At 53.3% G+C, this 19,624-nt stretch overlaps 1 protein-coding gene and 1 long non-coding RNA gene across 19 annotated transcripts in view; one reads left to right on the forward strand and one right to left on the reverse strand.

Annotated features, from left to right (window-relative positions):
• The window catches only part of TSPAN9 (tetraspanin 9), a 199,706-nt gene that overhangs the window by 151,333 nt on the left and 28,749 nt on the right, over nucleotides 1-19,624 (forward strand). For 11 of the 17 annotated variants that reach the window (XM_038576469.1, XM_038576464.1, XM_038576470.1 and 8 more), the window contains one exon: nucleotides 11,076-11,246. The exons of 5 other annotated variants lie outside the window; for them this stretch is intronic. In XM_038576469.1, coding sequence (XP_038432397.1) covers nucleotides 11,076-11,246 — 171 coding nt within the window. Of the gene's footprint in view, nucleotides 1-11,075; nucleotides 11,247-16,879; nucleotides 17,078-17,814; nucleotides 17,908-18,067; nucleotides 18,173-19,624 lie in introns of those variants that run through there. One more of the 17 variants, XM_038576476.1, reaches the window with a different exon arrangement.
• Nucleotides 669-14,376, reverse strand: LOC111092742. Of its 2 annotated transcripts, XR_005379735.1 has the most exons (6): nucleotides 14,059-14,376; nucleotides 11,113-11,206; nucleotides 3,667-5,193; nucleotides 3,134-3,222; nucleotides 2,126-2,341; nucleotides 669-2,010 (listed from the first exon to the last, which is right to left on the reverse strand). It is a non-coding gene; the product is annotated as an uncharacterized LOC111092742 (long non-coding RNA). The 2 variants fall into 2 exon arrangements; XR_005379734.1 differs by having other exon boundaries at nucleotides 669-2,341; nucleotides 14,059-14,375.

A 19,624-nucleotide genomic window follows, 5' to 3' on the forward strand; every position in this document is an offset into this window, starting at 1 on the left:
TGGAGCCTCTGCCAAATGCCTATAAAAAAGATGAAATATTTAGCTAAGATCGGGGAGGGAAGGATCAAGGCAGTCTTTTGCATTAGCCGTGGTGTTGAAAAGGTAGTTTGGGTAATTTCCTTCTATACCACCCCAGATTTAAATCCTGGCTATCCTTCTGCATCTTCCTTATTATATTCGATGGTCTGAACGAAATCTTTCTGTCCCTAGTTTCAGGTGCCTTACGTTCCTCTGAATTTCTCAGTACCATGTAACGTCTGCATTGTAGTTGAGACTGCAGTGCTTCCTGCCTGATGAGTTGGTTCTCTTACAGATGTGTCTCCTCCCCTCAGCCAGATCATCAGTCCTTTGAGGGCAAGCCCTTTGTCTCCCAGTCCATGGGGGACAAAGCCCCGGGCACAGTGGTGGGTACTCAGTATTGTCATTAATTGACTCATTAATTGACTGGATCGACTTCAGCCACATATGCATGAGTTGGGTGACAGGCTATGTTGTCATTCCCATTCTTGACTCCGTAGCCCCCTCCCCAAATACCATTCCCTAAGCCAGACTTCTGGGAGGTTGAGATACTTTTTTTTTTTTTTTTTAAGATTTATTTATTTATTTTAGAGAAGAAGAGAGAAAGAGGGAGGAAGGGAGGAGGTGGAGAGAGGCAGAGGGAGAAAGAATCTCAAGCAGACTCCCCACTGAGCATGGAGTCCAACACAGGGCTTGATCCCATGACCCAGACGGAGATCATGCCCTGAGCTGAACTCAAGAGTCAGCGCTTAACTGACTGAGCTTCCCAGGCACCTGGGAGGTTGAGATACTTTATGGGGCTTTTCACTTCTTTGTGCAGAGGAGGGGTCAGTTGTAGAGCAGGGCTGCAGGCAGGGTGGAGTGTGGAGCAGAGTGCACTGTTCCCAGCACTCACTCTGGGACCAGCCACTGTTTGCTGTGCACAGCCGTGCTGGTGAGGCTCGGAGAAGGGTGCAATCCTGGCAGGTCTTCAGAAGAGAAAAATATCACTGCAGTCTCCCATGTTTTCTTGGGCAGCAGGAAAAGGTAGTATAGCAGATAAATAACCTCAGGCGTCATAAGTATAGATGAGTGGATGAAGGAATGAATGGATCAAAGGGAGAATGAATGAATGAAAGAGCACATGAACAGCATGCTGTTATAGAAAGAATCTGGAGACTCAGGTGTGCATCCCAGCCCTTTCCTTCCAATTTGTGGGATGTTGGAAAAATCACCTAAAGCTTTCTTAGTTTCCTCATCCATAAAATGGGACAAAAGTATGTACTTCCCCAGGGTGGCCCAGAAGACCAAAATAAATTATGTCTGTAAGCATGCCTAGTCCCCTCGAAGTTATGACTAACATAACCAGGATCTGGGGATTGGCAGGACTGGGTGTGACGGGCCCATGCGTGTGATTTTCCCCATTGAGGGGGTTGTAGTCAGCGAAGTGCCCACTGCCTCCCATCTCCCAGCCTCTGGTCATTGCTGGCTGTTTGCAGATGGAGAAGATGGCACCCCTGGGAGCTGGGTTTGCACTGCAGCCAGAGTGCTGAAAACTATTGCTTTCTCGTGTGTGAAGGCTGCTGGTTGGCTGCACCTTCCGAGTTTACTCGGCCGGGGGAACAGGTGTCAATCTGATTAGCTTTGGGGAGTTTGGCCTAACTGCTGCAGCCGCATTTAACTTGGGGGAGACCAGCCATGCCTCTCAGAGACTTGCTAAGGCCATGTCTCAATTGTCAGGGAGCTGCTGGAGTCAGAGAGGGGTGGAGGTACCGGACCCAGCCTCCCCCAATTACTTGATTCTTATGACTTGAGGCTGTGACCTTCCCCGGGGATGAAGACACATCCTGCAGCCTGTCTGTCCCTTTAGTGTCTTCTGCAAGCCTGTGGTATTGCAAGATCAGGGTGCCCCAAGTCAGAAGACCTGAGTGCGAATCCCCATCTCTGTCTCCTTGGCAGCAGCTCTGTGACTTTGAATGAGTTGTCTGGCGTCTCTGAGCTTTACCCTCCTCCCTGGTAGAGAGAAGATAGTAATACCTCAAGGGAGGGATGCAATAATACAATATTATCATTTATAGGGTGCCAGCTGCTTGGCAAACACTTAACAAACATAATTTCAGCAGCAGACCTGAGAGAGAAGTGGTGTGGACCTCCGTTTTACAGAGGAGGCAGCTGCAGCTCAGAGAAGTTGGGTGACTTGTCCCAGGTCACACAGCTGGTGATTGCAGAGTTACCCAGCTGTTGCCTGTGCTCTTCACCACCGACATGTTGCTTCTCTCAGTAAATAAGATGATATGTGAAGAGCGTCTGGCATGCAGTTGGCTGGCTCTGAATCAGACATGGCCTGTGGTATTTACAGAGAGATTAGCTGAGGCTTTCTGGGACCGGAAAAAAACGGGGTGGGGGTAGAGGAGAGACTCATAAGCCTGGGTGTGTGCTCCCCAACCCTTGTAGGGGAATCATCTGTGAGTCTAGGCCTTGGCATATTTTTGGTAGAAGACTGAGGACTCTTTCCCAAGCTTAGCAGGAGGTGGAGGGCTGCTAACAATATGCAGGGAACATTTGAGAAGTATCATACAGATAGAGTGCTGCCCGTGGGGGGCACCAGATTGTCCAACAGACAGGGGAGGGCACCCATGCATGAAGCAGCAGCTGAAGGACAAGAGCAGCATAGTATAAGTGTTGCCACGGACGACACAATCAGGGAGGGCTCCCTGGAGCAGGTGTGACCACTCTTGAAGCATGAGTGGAGTGTGCCAGGAGAGGGAAGGGGCTGAGGCCATGAGGTGTGTCGAGGTGGGGTGCATCTTGAATCGGGGCTGAGGGCTCATTGTATTATCCTAATCAACCTTGTCTCCTTCATTCTAAGGTATTCATATTGGCTGCTCAAGTAGGAAGCCAATGACACAGATAGTTCTGGGACCTTGCCTCCTTGTTGCTCACCATCAAAGACAGGCTGATGCCTGCTTTGGTGAAATGTGACTTACAAAGCCCTCTGTAAAACCATGAGCAGCAGAGAAGGCTCTGGTCTCTGCATTTGGCCTCAGAGCAGGGAGGGACCTCACACTGGCTGACGCCCTCCTGCCAAAGACACTCCCTGAACTGGACTGCCAGAGCCAGCTAGGCTGTGTCTCACCTGAGGAAGGTTCCCCTCTGTGGGGCTCCTAGTCTCGCACAGACCTCTGGCCTCCTCGGTGGGTTGGAATCAGAACCTGATTGATCTCTCTGGAACGAATGGCAGTTTCATGGCTTAGGGTTTCACTTTCTGGAAGTGTCCTAGATCCCTAGTCTCAGAGAGGGCAGGGACGGTGTACCCTCCATTTCCAAAGCCAAGAGTGGACATTAGTGCCCCCTCCCAATCCCAGCAGCTGCCCTACATCTACACAGCCAGCTGTTGCCTGCTGTGGAAGGGCATTACTGCCACCATCTGCAGCTCATCCCCTTGTATGAACTTAGCAAACAGCCTTTTTAATCATGTTTATGAACTTGGCATACATTTGCCACAGGTTGGGTTCCTGTGATGACAAAGGACTTGGCAGTAAAGCCAGCAGGTTGGGCTTCAAATTCTCAGCCTCACTGGGGACCCCTCCCCTGGTTTCCTCTGTCTTCCCACTTTCCCACCTCTCCCCATCCCCTTCCTCAAGAAGTCAAGAATATTCCCAGTTTTACCTGATGCTTACAGTTTACACTGTGCTCATTTCTCCTGTAGAGAAGATGTATTTTTCTCATTTTGCAGGTAAGAAAACAGAGTGATTGGCCTAAGGCTGGTGGGTAGAAGTAGCTGAGCTGAGCTTCGAACCCATGTCCTAAGGCTGCATCTTTTGCTTTTCTCACTTTGTTGGACTCTCTCAATTTGGCCTGCATGACTCACTCCTTCCCTTGGGCAGTGCTGGGCAGTCCCTTGTGCCCCATCCCCCAGGACACGTGGGGCTGAGCATAGTCTATCACTGTAGAGGGCAGTGGGGCAGCCTGCTTCGTGCTGGCTTGTGGCTTTTGTTTTTTGCCACAACGCCCTTCGTGAATGTCATGGAGTTATCAGAACTGGATCCTTCACTTTGCTAGCAGGAATCCTGAGCCCTGAAAATTATGCCCTTCTCCAGAACACAATGGTGGGTCTCTGATGTCTCCTGGGAACAGCCTGGGGTTGGGACTTCTAGGTTTACACCCAAAGCCAGCCATCCTTTTATCCCCTGTCCTGGGGCAAAGTCACATGCCCTCATTTCCCCATTCAAAGGATGGGGGTGACGGTTATCATGACTTCAAACCTCAGTCCCCAGCGAGGCCGTGTGGCGGTGCATTGGGAGACGTCAGCTGAGGCCATTTTGACCACAGCAGCAGACGGACAGCTTGGTGGTTAGCTCCTGGGGAAAAGTAGGCCACCGGTGGCCACCAGCCCCTGGGCATGCAGGCTGCGCACAATAAATGGTGGCAGGCTGTGGGTCTGGCCCTTTTGCCAGTGTCATGCCTTCATCCCCAAGGTGTTTCCTGCTGCATCTTCTCTCTCGTTGTTCCAAAGGTATCATATCATACTCCCTGAAGAAGCTCCGGTAATGGAGTAGGGAGTTTCTCCACAGTCGCCCACATGGCAGGACGTGGCTAGAATTAGATCCAGGGGCTCCCAATTCATCCTGTGATCCTAGGAGCCTCCTTTTTTCCAGGCCTGACCCTGTCATGCTGGGAGGGAAAGGAAGGCGCAGCCCTGAGCTCAGCAGGCAGCTGGGATGGGGGCTGTGTGACAGGGCCACACTTACCCAGAACGCTGCCTCCCTGCCCCAAACTTCTCATCTGCGAAGGGGCACACTGGAGCACTTCTATGGAGGAACACTACCCCTACCCCTCTTGGTTTTCATTTTTATCCCTGTTGATATGATCGCTGTGGCTGTGTTTCCCTAGCACCTCTGTGGGTGAGGAGTGTCTGCCATGGGAGTCGCCTCATCAAGGCTCCAGGTCTGAGTGTGATGCCCATGAGCTGACTCAGAGATGGGGGGGCGCTCTTTTTAGCCTTTTCAGAGTAGCAGGAGTGGCTGCTGAAAATCTGCTGGCTCTGCTGAGCATCTACTTGATCTGAAGTGGAGAGAAGTTAGTTGTCTAGGTGAGCATGGGCCGCGGTGTGGCTGAGGCTGAAACCCAGATGTTCCGGTTTGTCTTCTGCTGCCCTGGACTTGGCCTTGGGGTCATTGAGAGCTTCCACAGCATCTGGTGGAGGGGAGCAGAGGGAGAGAAGGAGGGAAGCCGCTAGGAGTTTGGAAGTTGTAAAGTGGAATCAAGGCAAGAGAATCCTGATTATATTAGAGTGTGCGAAGAAGGAAGGCATCCCTGGCATCATAGGTACAAAGTGGGGCCAGGTATTATGAAATGGCTCCCTGTTTCCTTCCAGCTTCTCATTGTGGAAATTTTCAAACAGGTCCAGAAATAGGTCAGTGTAAGAAACCCTCATGTACCCATCACCCAGCTTCAGTGGTCTCCTGCTCCCCTCCTTGTTTGCCTTGTGGAATGTTTAAAAGTGGATGCCAGGTAGCCTATCATTTCACACGTCTACTTTTTGAACCCTTTAAGGGGCGTGTTTGGATGCTGAGGTGTGGGTGGTATGGACAGGGAGGGGGAAAGAGCTGCCCCAGGAGGACCATGGTCCTCTGGGAAGTGGACAGTCCACAGGAGCCAGAGCTCAGCCCCAGGGTACATTTCCTGTCACCTCCACTCCCTGCCTCTTCACTGGTGAACCCCATAACCCTCGTTCATTGAGTGCTTGCTGTGTGTCAGCACTTCCCATGCTTTGCCTCACTGAAGCCGCACAGTGGGCCTCTGGAGATGACTCTGTCAGCATTCCCATTCTGTGGATGTGGAATGGAGGCTCAGGGAGGTCGGGCCATGGCCTAAGCTCATATAGCTGGGCAGCAAGGAAGCCAGGATGTGAATCCAGGCTGCAGGCCCCCAAAGCTCTTGTCTTGTGTGTTGTCACACTGCCTTTGATAGGCGTTGAGGTGAAGCACATACTTCAGAATTCCTTTCTACCTGGCCCCTGTGTGGCTTTTGGGGGTGGTCCAGTGTTTTGCCTGGAAAGAGGTCTCCCCTGCCCATTAAAAGGCTTGTTTTCACGCTTAAGGGGGATATTTGATCCATCTCTTCTGCCAGATGGGCCGGCGGCATCTTTCCCCTCCTGCCTGTGTCTGGGCTGGTTGGACTCCTCTGTCTGGCCCTGGGATGCCACTGACATGGTGGGAAGTAGAGCAGGAGGAGGCTCTGGACTTCCAGGCATCAGCAAGTTGCCAGCCTTTAGAGAAGGGAATGGGGAGGCATCTGAGCCACAAGGCTGTGTCTTAGGATTGGTTGATGGTTTTCCCCTCTTGGTAGCTACAGTGGTGGCCTGCATTGGCCTTTCTATGGGGGTTGGTGGCAGGGTTGGGGGCAGTCTAGGCCACCCAGCCCCCAGTCATCTCTCCTTCCCACTGCTCTGTTGCATTAGAACTGAGCCATCTACAGGAGCTGGGATCTCCTAAGTAGTAGAGAGATCACACATTTAGCTTCCTGCTACCTTTTGAAGCTTACTCTGGCACTGAATTTTTTTCTTGTCTTCCAGGGAGGAAGAGTCATTGGGTCCATTCCTCTGCTCTCCCACTGATAACCCTTAAAGGATAAGTGTCCTGCTTGCAAAGTGTACCTGATGGGAAGACCTCCTTTTGAATGCCATCCTGCAGTTGAGCATAATAGCATTATAGTTCAGTATCACTGGTGTCTTCCTCTTTCCTCCCCAACTCCCAGTTTGGGTGCTCTGCATATCCGGCCATTCGGTAGCATCCATGGTGGCAACTCTTGTTGCTTGTTGAGTTCCTATAGGTGTGTGGCCCTACGATGAGTGCCTCACCTGGTTTGTGTGGGGACCCTGAAAAGTACTCATCCTAGTTTCCTGTTCTAATTCCAGAGCAGCTGAAACTGAAGCTAAAAGAGGTTAAGTCACTTTCTCAAGGTCACACAGCTGGTATCTGAGGGTGTAGGCACTTATAGTCAGGGACGTCTGGCTTCAAATCTGGTGTTCCCAACGCTGCCCCTTGCCTGTCTCTACGGTACTAAGTATTAAATATGAGCGTAATAATTAAACTCTGTGATGGAATGTAGATTTGATATAACAATAATACTGAAATGGCATGGACGTTTGAGAATTGTGGCTTACTGGCTGTTGCTGTAATTAGGTTTGTGTAAGAAGAAGTATTAGTGATCAATAAGCGTGAGGAAGAATGCATAGTGTCACTAGTCATCAAAAAAAAATCCAAATTGTGATGATAATACGATGCTGTTTTCGTTTGTTTCCAATGTGCCTTGATTTTCAAACCGATCATTGCCAGTGTGATGCAGCCCTACAACTCAGAGCTGCAGGGAGCGTAAGGTGCTGCACTCTTTGCACTAGACAACTTCACAGAGAAGTATGGAGAGCCTTAAAATCGGCCCGTCCCCTGACCAGTAACTGTGCTTCTGAGAATCCACTCTGAGAAAATGATCAGAAATGCTGTCAGATATATTATGCGTGAGTGTATTCATTAGAGAGCGATTTGTAGTCAAGGAGAATTAGAAACAACTTGAGCGTCTTACAGCAGGGGAATGGTTAAACCAACTATGCTGCATCTAGGGGTGAGCAACTTTGGGGAATCATTATATATGCTGGGAGGAACATGTTCGCTATATAGTGTACTTCGCACGCTGTCAGATGTACTCTTTGGTGTATGGTTCTGAGCTCTGCCAAACACAGCCAGTCACGTCACTACCACCACATAACATGAACTTCAGTGAGGAGGAATAGTTCGCTACAGCAAATGCCTAGATCTTTAAGAACATGTGTGTGTGTGTGTGTGTGTGTGTGTGTGTGTGTGCGTGCGCGCCCACATAGGACCAGAAGGGCATCACGGAACAGAGATCAAGTGCAATGGTCAAGGAAGAATGGGCGGCATGATTTTTAAACCAATGTTTTCCTTCTGAGTCTTGGTTTCTTGCCTGTAGAATGGTGACATTGGGCCCTGGAGCTGTGACCAGCACGCTCAGCCCAGTCCTGGTCCATTTGGGGGGTGTGGCTCCGGGCCTGTGACAGGCCCTGACCTTGGGTGGAGGTGCTGGCCTTGGGGTGAGCCCAGTGGGGCTGGGGAGGCGGGCGGCGCTGCCAGCCTGGGGCTCTGCTGTGTCACTGGGCTCAGTATAGAACGGAATGCTGCTAGCTGGGGCCGTGTCCTGATGAAGAGCAGTGGAGGGCAGAGGCCTCTCCCCTGCCCCCTCCTCACGGCCTCTGCCAGGCAGCTGCTTGGAGTCAGGGCTTCAGCATGCAGGGGGCTGCTAGCTTGGGAGGAGGCTGTCCTCCGTTCTCCTGGGCTGTGAGTAGTCCGAATCAAGAGAGAGAACCTTCTGCCATCCTGCCCTCTTGCCCTCTCCCTGTCCCCCCTGGTGTTCCAGACCACCTTTGGGAGTCTTCCTCTCAGGCTCCCTCAGGCCCCTGGAGCGGCCTTATTATTGCTTTGATCCCAACAGGACCACTCCTTAGCAGGCAGGGAGAAGCCTGCATAGGACACTGGCCCTGGCGCTTAGGAGCTGCTGATTCAAAGCCCGAGCCAGGGTGGGGAGGAGACAGGGCATGGGAGGGGATCTGCCACCTGCCATTGCCTGGATTGGGGCAGGCATGCCTCCTGCCCAGTGGCCTGGTGCCCTGGGATTGCACTCAGCCTGCCCCTCAGCACCCAGCTTCCTTTCCCACCTGTCCTAGCAGCCAGCGAGGGCACCTCCTGTTCTATAGGTGAGGAACAGCTCTCGGGAGTGGGATGTGGACTGCTCAAGCTCCCCCTGTCGGTTCCGGGCAGAGTCCCCAGTGCCCAGGTGTTCTCTTCCCCTGCCCCCCTTGCCTCCCAAGTCCCCAGGACGAGGACTGTCCCTGCCCTTTTCTGTGTGTTCAGCTGATGGCCCAGGACCACACAGAGCATGCAGTGGACAAGCCAGGGCTCTGACAGTCAGTGGGGCTTGCCTATGCTCTGGGTGCAGGGACAGAGCTGTCATGGTGAGCCCCAGCTCCACTCTGGATGTACTGTGAGGTCTGGGTGAGCACTCCCTAGGCCTGGGCACCCAGTGACTATGCTTGTGATCTCCAAGGACCCTTTGTGCTCACTCCTCTCCTTGCAAGATTCCCAGTAACACTGACTATTGGGTGTCTCATGTCCCTCTATAGTCACTGCTCCCCATACCCTGTATGCGTCTGCTGTCGCCCAAAAGTAAAGGGTTCTTAGAGGCAGGGCATCCAAACAGGAACTCTGTAGGAGGATGGAGAGTCCCCGGGTCTCAGCACAGCCTTGGAATCAGCCTTAGAAAGTCTGGGTTTGGGTGCATGGGCATTTTGGGGGGATGGGGCTCGGGATGGGCCTTAAAACCCCAAGTAGAAAAGATGACTCAGTATGGAGGCATCCCTCAAGCCTGTCCTTCTCCCTACATTGCTGTGTGGTGGTTGGTTTCCACATTTCCTCTTGTGTTGGTCTGACCCACTGTGTTTCCACCCCACCACCCAGCATTTGTGGGGCATCTGCTGTGGGCCAGGCACACACTGGGCCTCTGCTCCTACTACCTTGTTAAGTTTCCATTACACCCCTAGGCGGCAGGGCTCTGTGGTCCTTCCTTTTGCACACAGGAGGTTCAGAGTAGCTCTGGTCACACCAGCTCTGTCTGGCTGGCGGCGCTTACTTCCCGCAGGGTTGCTCCACGCCCCTCGTCCCCAGCCAGCTGAGCCTTGAGCTGAGGAGATAGGCCATTGGCTAAGCTGCTTAGTGCAGGACCAGATCGCAGCCAAGACAGTGTCAATCCTGGGCATCAGGGGACGGGGTTGTGGGGGGAGAAGCCAGGCTTCAGGCCCCGCCTCTGCTGCCCGCTCCAGCTCCCTCTTTGTGGGCCCCCCTTGCCCAGATTTGGCTGAAGAGGGACATGAACACCCCATTGCTTTCTTGTCTTCTCTGATACAGGTTTCCAGGCTGGCACAGAGCATGACCCTGTGGACTACAATGGGTGGAGGGATGCAGGAGGTACCTGGGTTCAAGGCCACTGCCTTCAATAAGCCTTCTATGATTGAGTTACCACTGCCAGCCATCAGGGGTCTCCTCTGTCCGCACAGGCCCTCTGTTCCCACACTCCTGGGAACCCAAAGCTTAGTGGCCAGGTGTTGGCCAGTCAGTCGAAAGCACTGTGGCCTGTTTGCTGTGCCCTCCCACCTTGCTTACTGTGCACTGCTGGGTGTAAGCTTTAGCAGCAGAGCCTGTCTCGGGCACTTTGCCCCGCACATGTACTCCGAGGTGACAGATGCTTCAGGGACATGGTTGTTTACCCCAACAGCCTGCTTGGAGGCAGGGAGATTACTTTGTGACTCAACTTTCTTGACCCAAACTCCTGTCCGCTGTCCATGAGACCCAGCCACAGGGACCCTGGGTTCCATGGATGGGTGAGTCTAGGTGGGTCTCATCCTCCCCATGGCCTTCTTTTCTCTCCCTGAACCTCCATAGCACCTCAACTGTTCCCACAAAGAGGTGTTTGGAAGCCCTGCCTGCCGCCTCCCGGCCCCCACCGGGGAGGAGGCCAGGTGCTGCCAGCCATAGCCCTGGAGCTGGGTCCCAGTACTCCTAGCCCTCCCCAGAGGGAGGCACAAGGTACAAAGATGGGGACCGGAGAGGCTGCTGGAGGTGTGTGCTGGGACTTCTGCAGAGCTCCTGGCAATGTCCACTTTGGGTGAAGGCACTCTTGCACCGCCCATGCCCTGTTGATCCCTGTGCTGTAGGCAGACGACGAGCATCCGTGGCAGCAGGTCCCACCAGATGGTGAGCCCCCCCGTGGCTCCCGCGAAGGGGACCATCTGGTTGATGGGATCTTTAGTCATGGGTGTGAGAGCCCGAGTAATGGAGGAGAAAGGGTTAGTGGAGCCAAATCTTACTGGAGTTCTATGGCAGAGAGGGGAGGATGTGGGGTTCACTAGGCTTGCACTGCCTAGCCAGGCTCTGGAATGTTCTCACTGGGAGAGTGGCTGGGCTCTTACTCCCTTTCCTGAGGACGGTTGACCTAGCTTTGTCTCTCAGTATCCAGCACCATGCTTTTGGAGCTTCATGGACCTACCTCTGCCAAATCTCCCTCCCTCATGGCGCCTTAGCTTCTCTGCTCCATGGCATCCAGGCTTCTGGGGAAGACACATCTGTGTGCTGCTGTGTTCCTGGGATGGAGGGAGGAGAACAGACTTCACTGAGTCCCAGGTACCATCCATACACCCCTCCAGCCCCTGGCAGGCACTGTTCCTCTGCCTCTCACTGGCAGCGTCTGGTTCTGGAACTCAGCACCACTCTGATCGGACCGTCCTGAGGCGGCCAAGCGAGCAAGCAGATGCCTGGACCGAGGCACGTTTCTTGCACCTGCTAGCCGGTGGAACAGCCCTGGAAGGTGCCAGGCCCATTTCCAGTTCTCAGGCTGCTGCCAAAGGGAGGTGGCTAGGGGGTGCAGGAAGGACAGACGGATGTCCTCAGAACCGTTCCTGGGCTTCCACCCTTAAAATGGCAAAGGAAAGTTGACTGTTGGCAAGAGAGAGAAGTTTTTCAGTCTTGTTTTTCTCAAACCACTTTTGAATGTTCCAGAAGAGGGGAGCCAGTTGAGTGGAAGCCTCGCTGTGTTAGAGGGAAGGGATAAGACAGTGCGGGTTTGCCCTTGATTTGCCCTATGACCATGGATTGCTCTCTGGGCCCCTGCCACCTGTAACTGGGTAGGAAAAGGGCTGCCCGCTCTCCGTCTTCCCCACTTGGCTTCCTTGCCACATGCTGGCTGCCAGAATGGTCAAAAGAGGGGTGATGGAGGCTTCGGCTGCATCTGCCGGCCCCCAAACATCCTTTTCTCGTGGCACCAAGGTGCGGTGGGAGGGGCCAGGATGTGTTGCTGGCATCAGGACCGATTCTGTGCCTGTCTTGTGTACTTTTGTGATTGGTGGGGGACTCTGGGTTTGTGTACTAGAGATTCTGCTGGGCAGGCTGGAGCATTGTCCTCAGAGTCCAGGGAAGATGGGAGCTGCCCACCCCCACCCCGGACCTCTTCCCAGGCCTCTGATAAGCTCATTACAGCCACCCTGGGGATGGGAGGACTATGTGGCAGGAGGGCCTGAATCCAGGTTACCCTTTGGGAGTGCTTCTTGGAGTGGCCAGGGGAGAAGGCGTGTGGACATCTGGCAAAATGTCCCATTTGAAAGGTTTGGGATCCTGAGTCTATTCCCCTCTCAGTGCCAGGGAACAGTAGCCCAGTTGTTCCAAACCCCTGTCATCTGGGTCAGTGCACCCATGTCCTTCCTGACTATGACCCTTCAATTTCTGGGCCTTGTAACGGCCTGATTTGGGGCAGGGCAGAGCCAAACTAGAATTGGTGGCTGTTCAGAACAACCCTGGCACCTCCCCCATTCCCCTCTACAAGTGCTGCTGGCCATCCCGGTCATAGATGGCTGTGGGACTTGGTGGTGAGTGTCTCCCTCTTCCTGGGGGCAGAGGTGAAGAGGCTGAGCCTGCTCTGGGGGCAGTGGAGTCCTAGGCGAAGTGAGGGCAGCTTCCAGGATAGCAGTCTGCAGCGTGTTTGTGGCTCCGGGGTGATGGTAATCTGGAAAGAGCATGGTCCTGGCAGAATGGGTGGAAGGAAAGGTGTGGGCTTGCCCAGAGCAAAGAAGAGGAGTGCTGGGCTCATAGAAGGTGCTCAAGAAATGGGGATTGCTTGGGGTACTGCTTCCCTTGTGGACAGCCCTCTGGGCTGTTGGTCTCCCACTGCTGGCTCCCAGACTTACAGAGAAGCTCCTTTGCTGCCTTGCAGAAATGCCCCCTGCCTCTTCCGGCCCCACTGCCCCTTGGCTTCTGTGGCTAGAATGGGGCAGTGGGCACCTTCAGGGCATGCATGCCAGTGGAGCAGCGTGGCTGCTGGAGGATGCTGGGGTGACTTGACAGCAAACCTGTATTCCTTCCCCCTCCTGCACACCTGCTTGGCCTCTGCACATGAGAGCAACAGCCCCTTGATTGTAATCAGGGAGCAGATGGCTCCTGAATGCCTCTTTCCTGACCTGTCCGTCCCCAGAGATTTTGACGAGCAGTCCCTCACTTGGCCAGTCGCACCCCGTAGTTACTTTTGTGGTAATTACTCCTTCAAGGTGCTGCACCTCCCTGTGGCACACACTCTACTTCACTTTGACATTGTCCTCCTTTTCAGCACGGACCGAGGGCTGTTGTTCCTCGTGGGACATGGGGTCATCATGATGGCCAGGCCTGGCAGTGTGAGTGCATGAACATGGGCTCTGGAGGAGGATTGCGTGTAGCCGGTCTTTGGAGATAAGATCCCACTCTCTTTCTTTGATTTTTGAGATGTTGTGATCTCCTGGTTTTTCTTCTGCTTCTTGGCTTTGTCCACAGCTGCTTCTTGCTTTGACCGGATATCCCTGAAAATTGCACCTTTGGTCTTTCCTCCCTCTTGTCTTTCTCTCTCCCTGGGCAAAGTTGTCTAGCCTCTTGGTTTTAGCTACAAAGTCTGAGAATAACATCTTACATGTGCTTTGTAGTTTATCGTGCATCTTTATATGTGTTACGCTTGCTCTTTACAATAGGCTTGTAGAATTGGATGATCAAACTCAGGCCCAGCATGCTTAAGCCACAGTTTGTTTGGTTACACTCTTGAGGCTCCAGAGTACGTGGTTAAAGCATGTCTTCTGATGCCGGGTCTGCAGCCTGCCCTTACCACACGTCCCGCTGCCTTCTGGTGTCTCCATATGCTCCTTCCCCTGGTGTCTCAAACTAGTTTTGTCTTCCTGCTTCAAAAGCCCTCCATTGTCCTCTATTTGGTTTGGTAATAGGTCCCACCACCTGCCCAGCTCTTAGACCCAAAACCCCACCTGCCTCCTCCCCACCTGTCCTGTGCCTGTCCTTTTGTACTGCCATTTCCCTCCGTCAGGACTCCTTCAACCCTTGTGTGCTCATTGGTTCTTTCCTGACCTTCCTATACCCGGTATCTCTTAGATCCTTTGATTCACAACTACTAGATGATTCTTTCCAGTACCTGAACCATGTTAACAGCCCTTCCACTCCTGTGTAAGGTACCACTGCTATCACCATCACTTGGAAATCAGCAGAGACTGTGCTCTCCCCATCTTCATCACCTGGACCTCCCAAACTGGAGTCACTTTTAATGACATCAGGCAACCTGTGGACTACCTTTCCCAGTCTCTGTTTCCCCGGTCACACTTCCTGGGTGGCCCTCAGGAAGCTCAGATGTCATTTCCTGTTCTGCTTCCTTCCTGGTTGCTGTGTGACTCATGTTTCCTTCCTGCCCATGGTTCTCTCCATACCAATTATCTGTACACATTAGGAGCCCATCCCCTTCTCCTTGAAGATTCCATCTCAACTGCCTTCTTCCCTGAAACCTTCCCTAACTCCTCCAGGTAGAACCTCTGAACTCCTTTCACATTCTCTCTCTCCTGCAGTCCTTACTACTTTTCACTCACGCTGGGTTATTTATGTGCGCATCTGATGCTCCTGTGGGCAGAACCACACCTGGTTTATCCACGAAGTGACTATGGATTATGGTTAGTGGCTATTTGCTGCCCACCTCCCACCTAACAGGCACTGTCCTTGGGGTTCACCTATGTTATTTGGTTTAATTCTCCGATCATACCTACATAGAAGATAGCCTTATCCTTATTTTGTAAATGAGGGAACGGCCCCCGAGAGGTTAGGTGATTTACTCAAAGCCTCCAAGTGAGTGGTGGAGCTAGGATTTGAACTCTGGATGCCTGACTCCAAAGCCTGCATGCGTTCCTCTCTCACTGTGCCTCGTTGGTGAGTGGTGTTGACTGCTTACATGGCACGTGGGGTGGGGCTACCCAAGCCAGGTAAGCCGCTCATCTATTGGGATTTGCCACAGCCGGCCGGCTGTGAAGGTCCTAGGTGCTCCAGCTTCCCTGCTTCCTTTACTGGCCTGGCGTGGTTCTGTCACCCCTGGGTCTTATCTGAGCTGTCTTGATCTTAGTCGTGTTTTTGTCCTGTGCTATACCATGTAGTAACAAGCCCCTTGCCTTTACCTGCGTGTAAATGAACTGCCTTTTATTGATCCTCAGATAATTTTTTTAAGCTCTGAAGGTTGCCTGTGGTTCTATTTTGGGATCTGTTGGACAGGTCTGCGTTGGTTGTATCATTGTCCTTTGGGATTTTGCAAACTTTGATCTAATCCCCCACTAGCTTTGTCTTTCTAGAATGAGGAGTTTGCTGCTTCTAGAATCTTCCCTTATGCTCACCTTTACACTTGCCTCTTGTGTGTCTGGAAGGTTGGGAGTGTGTGAGGGAGTCACCCATGAGAGTCAGACATGCTGCGGGCCAGGCTTTTAGGCCCCTTCTCCAGCCTTGCTTGTACCGGCACAGACCTGCCATGGGAAGCTCTTCCTCTGCTCCCACTCCCAGGCCTGGCCTGCCCATGCTGAGGCCAGATTCTCAGCAGTTGTGGAGGTGGCTTGTGCCAACTTAGCTGGCTCACGGCATTGTGCCTGTGACACCAGAACCCATTTCGGGTGCTATGACGGAGGGCCCGAGATATGTGGCGCTCAGCTCTTGGACTTCTGTGCCAACTGCAGGCTGCCAGGCCCAGGGACGGTCAGGTTAATGGCTGTGATGGGCATGGCGACCTGCCCTGAGAAGGGGCTTGGAGCCCAGGAGGGATTAAAGGTAGCGCAAAGTGGACGGGGTGGCAGGTGCTCCAGTGCATGTGCTCTCTCATCTCCTTTCAGCCTCCCCTTCCTCCTTGGCTCCCTTTCTTCATCTTTCTTTTTCCCTCCTATGTGTTGGGAGTTACCACAGTGATGAATGTGACTTTGTACCATCCCATGCTGAGGTGAGAGCCTGGTTTTTGGCTCCATACCATTGTGGTTACAGGCACGTTAAGGGTTGCAGGTTGCCTTTGGAGATGGTTAGGGACCCTTGCTGGCGTGTGAGCAGCAGCAGAAGCTGCTTCCAGGACTATGGGAAGGGGAAAGCATTCAGTGTGCACCTGGTGTGCCACATGCTCTCACATAGGCATCCAGGACCTGAGAAACGGGCAAGTCCAGTGCTCTTACTTTCCCAGAAATGATGAAATGCACTTGCACTTCATGACATTCTTCCCTGGTGTGTGTGAATGTACCAGGTGGTATGGGAAAAAGGAGGGTGTAGGTCTCTGACTAATGATGGGAGGGGTCTGAGAGGAGATAAGGAGGTTGCTTCCTCTTTAAAAAGTTTATTTTTGGTTATAAAATTAGTATGTGATCATTGGAAATTATTAGAAAGACTAGAGAGATGAAGAAAAATAAAACATAAATCAAAATCACTCATAATGCCATCTTCCAGAGATAACAACTGTTCACCTTTTGCTGAGGCACGTGTGCCGTGGGAGGGGAGGAGATTTTTGATGAAAAGGATGCCTTCAGGTACAAAGAATAGAAGTACATGGAGGACAGTGGGTTCTCAGTCCCCACCCCTCCCCTGGGCTGCCCAGAGATTCCTGTGACTGCCACCACCAGCTGGCTGCCCTAGGAATGGGGCCACTGCTCAGCACCATGTTTGGGCACGCCTGGGCTCAGGGTTGGGAGCTAACCTGGAAAGAGGACCCTGCTCTGGGAAGCTCCTAGTTAATGTGGAAGTACAGAGTGGACAGTGACTAGAACAGCAACAGGCCCATGAGAGAGCCCCAGCCCCAAAGCAGAGGTTCCTAGCCGGTGGCCATGGTGTCTCCACCCAGACTTCTAGTGGCAGCCACCATGTTGGTCAGCTCTGGGTCTCTGGGTGAGCGAGGCTAGGGGAGATTGTTTTTCACCCTGTAAGTTCTAATTCTAGGTGTTGGTTTTACCCTCCAGAGCTTCATGGAGTAAGTCCAGAGAGTATAAGCCATGGCAGTCCTTGTGCCTAGAACCTGCACCTATGTTCTTTGCCACATGTCAGCCAAACACCTCTAGCTCTCACACCCACTCCTCATGGGCAGCATGATTTTCACACCCTCTGGTGCTGGTATGGCTGAGGAGAGGTGGAGCCTTTGGCAAGGCTTCCTGGCACAGGTGAGACGAGAATGGTGCTTGGAGGGTATGGTGATGGCAGTGAAATGGGGAAGCCCATTCCAGGCCAGGGAATGGCATGCAGGAATGTTCATCCATGGCAGGTGTGTGCACATGCCTGCGTGCGTGTGAGCTCTTGCCGGGGCCGGGCAGAAATCCCAGCCCCCTGGGCTCCCCCCAGCCCCATGCCCTTGTATAGCTGTCCCCATGCTCTCAGAGCTCCGGGGGTGGGGACGGAGCCCCCCCCCTCCACTACTGTACTCCTGTGGGGAGCCTACAGCAGCTAGCTGGGCTAGAGCCGAGTCTCTCAGGATCGTCTTGTCATCACAGCCGGAGTCAGCTGTTGGTTTGGGAAGCCTTCCCTGGTCCAGTGTTTCACCGTGCACAGCCAGAAATATAACCCTCCTGTTTGCCAAGAGCATTGGATCTTGGCAGGCATCCTCATGGCCTATTTTAAACTAAAGGGAGCCGAGAGAGGTGCCTCTGAGGCTGAGGACCCTTCCCTTGTGGATCCAGGGGGGCTGCTGGGTGCTTGTCACTTTCTCTGTCCATTGGCAGGTGGACAGCTGTCTTGTGGGACAGATGCAGGGGATGGGAAATGGGGCTGTTTAGGGCAGTGTAGAAGAGGCTTTATGTGATTGCACAGAGCCCCAAACTGCCATTGGGCGACTCGGTCTGTCTTCTCTGGCCTAGGTGCTGAGTGCCTCCAGGACTCAAACTTTTTTCCCATCCCTTTTCAGCCCTTAGACGCCCTCTTCCTTGTCTCCACCTCCCACCCCAACATCCCCGCATTGGAGGCCTAAATGGAAAGGGAGGAGGTCTTCTCATGTCAGGTGAGGAGGATTGGGAGAGCCATCTGCAGATCCACGGAGAATTGGACTCTGGTCCTCAGCCTTGGCCTCCCTGGGTTGCATCCGTGGCTGCCTTCCCAACCAGCTTGTGTGTGAGCTCCAGGCCCCACACCAACGCCCAGCACATTTCTCCCCCAAACAGAGGGCTCGAGGGGAAAATTCACTTCTGTCTCGCCCCTCTCATGATGACACCGATGGCCGCAGCAGTGATGGTGACGTCATCCAGTGCCTGCAGGACTTTCACAAGGTACCAGGCACTGCTTTCTGTGCTCTTGGTGTCCTGACTTGTTTTAGTTTTGGGACAACCCCGCAGGAGTTACCGTTAGCAAAACCCACCGAACAGATATGGCAGGTGAGTCGCAAAGGAACAGTGAATTGCCGAGGGCCTTGTTCCCAAGTGGGCCTTTCCCCAGTCTTGTTCTTTTAGGTTTGAGTTCGTGTCCGTTTTCACGCACGGACCCACTCACGGTGACAGGTGCATGCCGTGCACTCCCCATGGACTTTTCTCCCAGCAGCCTGCAACCACCATGCAGGAGGGATGCTCCACGCGCACGTGTGTATTGACTGTTGAGCGAATTGTATTTGCCGGTTTCCAGGGGGCAGGGAGAGGCTGAAGAGGGGGCGGGAGCTGTCCCGTCGCCAGGAGAGATGTGCTGATGCCAACCTGCCCACAGCCATCAGTTCCCCTTTGTCTATTGGAGCCCAGAATAGCAGTCTGCAGTCAAGAGGGACTATGAGGAGGGAGGCACGTGGTTGGGCTGGAGGGCTGATGGGTGCAGGACGGTCAACCTTGGGGCTTCCGGCCTGGCTCCGCCTGGCCCGCCAGCTCCGGGCTTTTTATAGTGAGGCTGCATGAGGCGAGCCCAGCGAGTTTGTGCATTGGCCGCATCTGACGGCGGCATGTAGACCCTTTGCAGGGGTGGCCTGAGGAGACGTGGCCCCTGGGCTGACCTGGGTTTGAGTCTCCACAGCAGCTGACTCGCCCTGCCCACAGCCCCATCACGTAATGGGAGCAGCCGGTCAGCGCAACTGAAAAAGGAAACGGGCTGTGCCCTACCCAGCTCTATTATTAAACTTTTCTCTAGCACTTTCTCCCCACTCAGCCCTTTGCCACCATGTTCGTGAGATTGTCCCGGTGCCACCCCAAGGCGATGTGGCCATGGTTAAGTTGGTATTGGGAGGACATAATGGCTGCCAGGTTTGGTTTCAGACAAGCACCATTGGGATTTCCACCACCTCCCCCCGCCCCCCTTTTTTGGTGGCAGAAGAATGACTAGTTTGCAGAAGGAACTTCTTAGGGCACCTGGCCCCCTAGCCCAGAAGTCATAGAACCTTTCCCTTGAGGACACCCTTAGGATAAGGCAAGTCTTGTCTAGACAGACACATAGTCAATGAAATCCTGGTGCGGGCCAGTAAATGTACCCTTGAGGATATGGTGATATCAGGAGGTCTTAGCAGTCTCATGGGTCCAGAGAAGTGTGTCAGATTTGGCGGACGTGTGGTCCACGCAGGACCGAAGCTGGATTTCCCCTTCCTGTTTCAGGCATGGACATCTGCTCTTCTTCGGTTCCTTGGATGGAAGGGAGGTTTTTCCCTCTCAAATCACATCCTAGCAGGTTAGGCTATTGGTCATTCACTCCTCTCTCCTTCCCTCCTCTCTCCCTTCCTCCTCCCTCCCTCCTTCCTTCAAGAAAGTTGA

Source organism: Canis lupus, chromosome 27, assembly GCF_011100685.1.
Source record: "Canis lupus familiaris isolate Mischka breed German Shepherd chromosome 27, alternate assembly UU_Cfam_GSD_1.0, whole genome shotgun sequence".
Classification (NCBI taxonomy): Eukaryota; Metazoa; Chordata; class Mammalia; order Carnivora; family Canidae; genus Canis; species Canis lupus.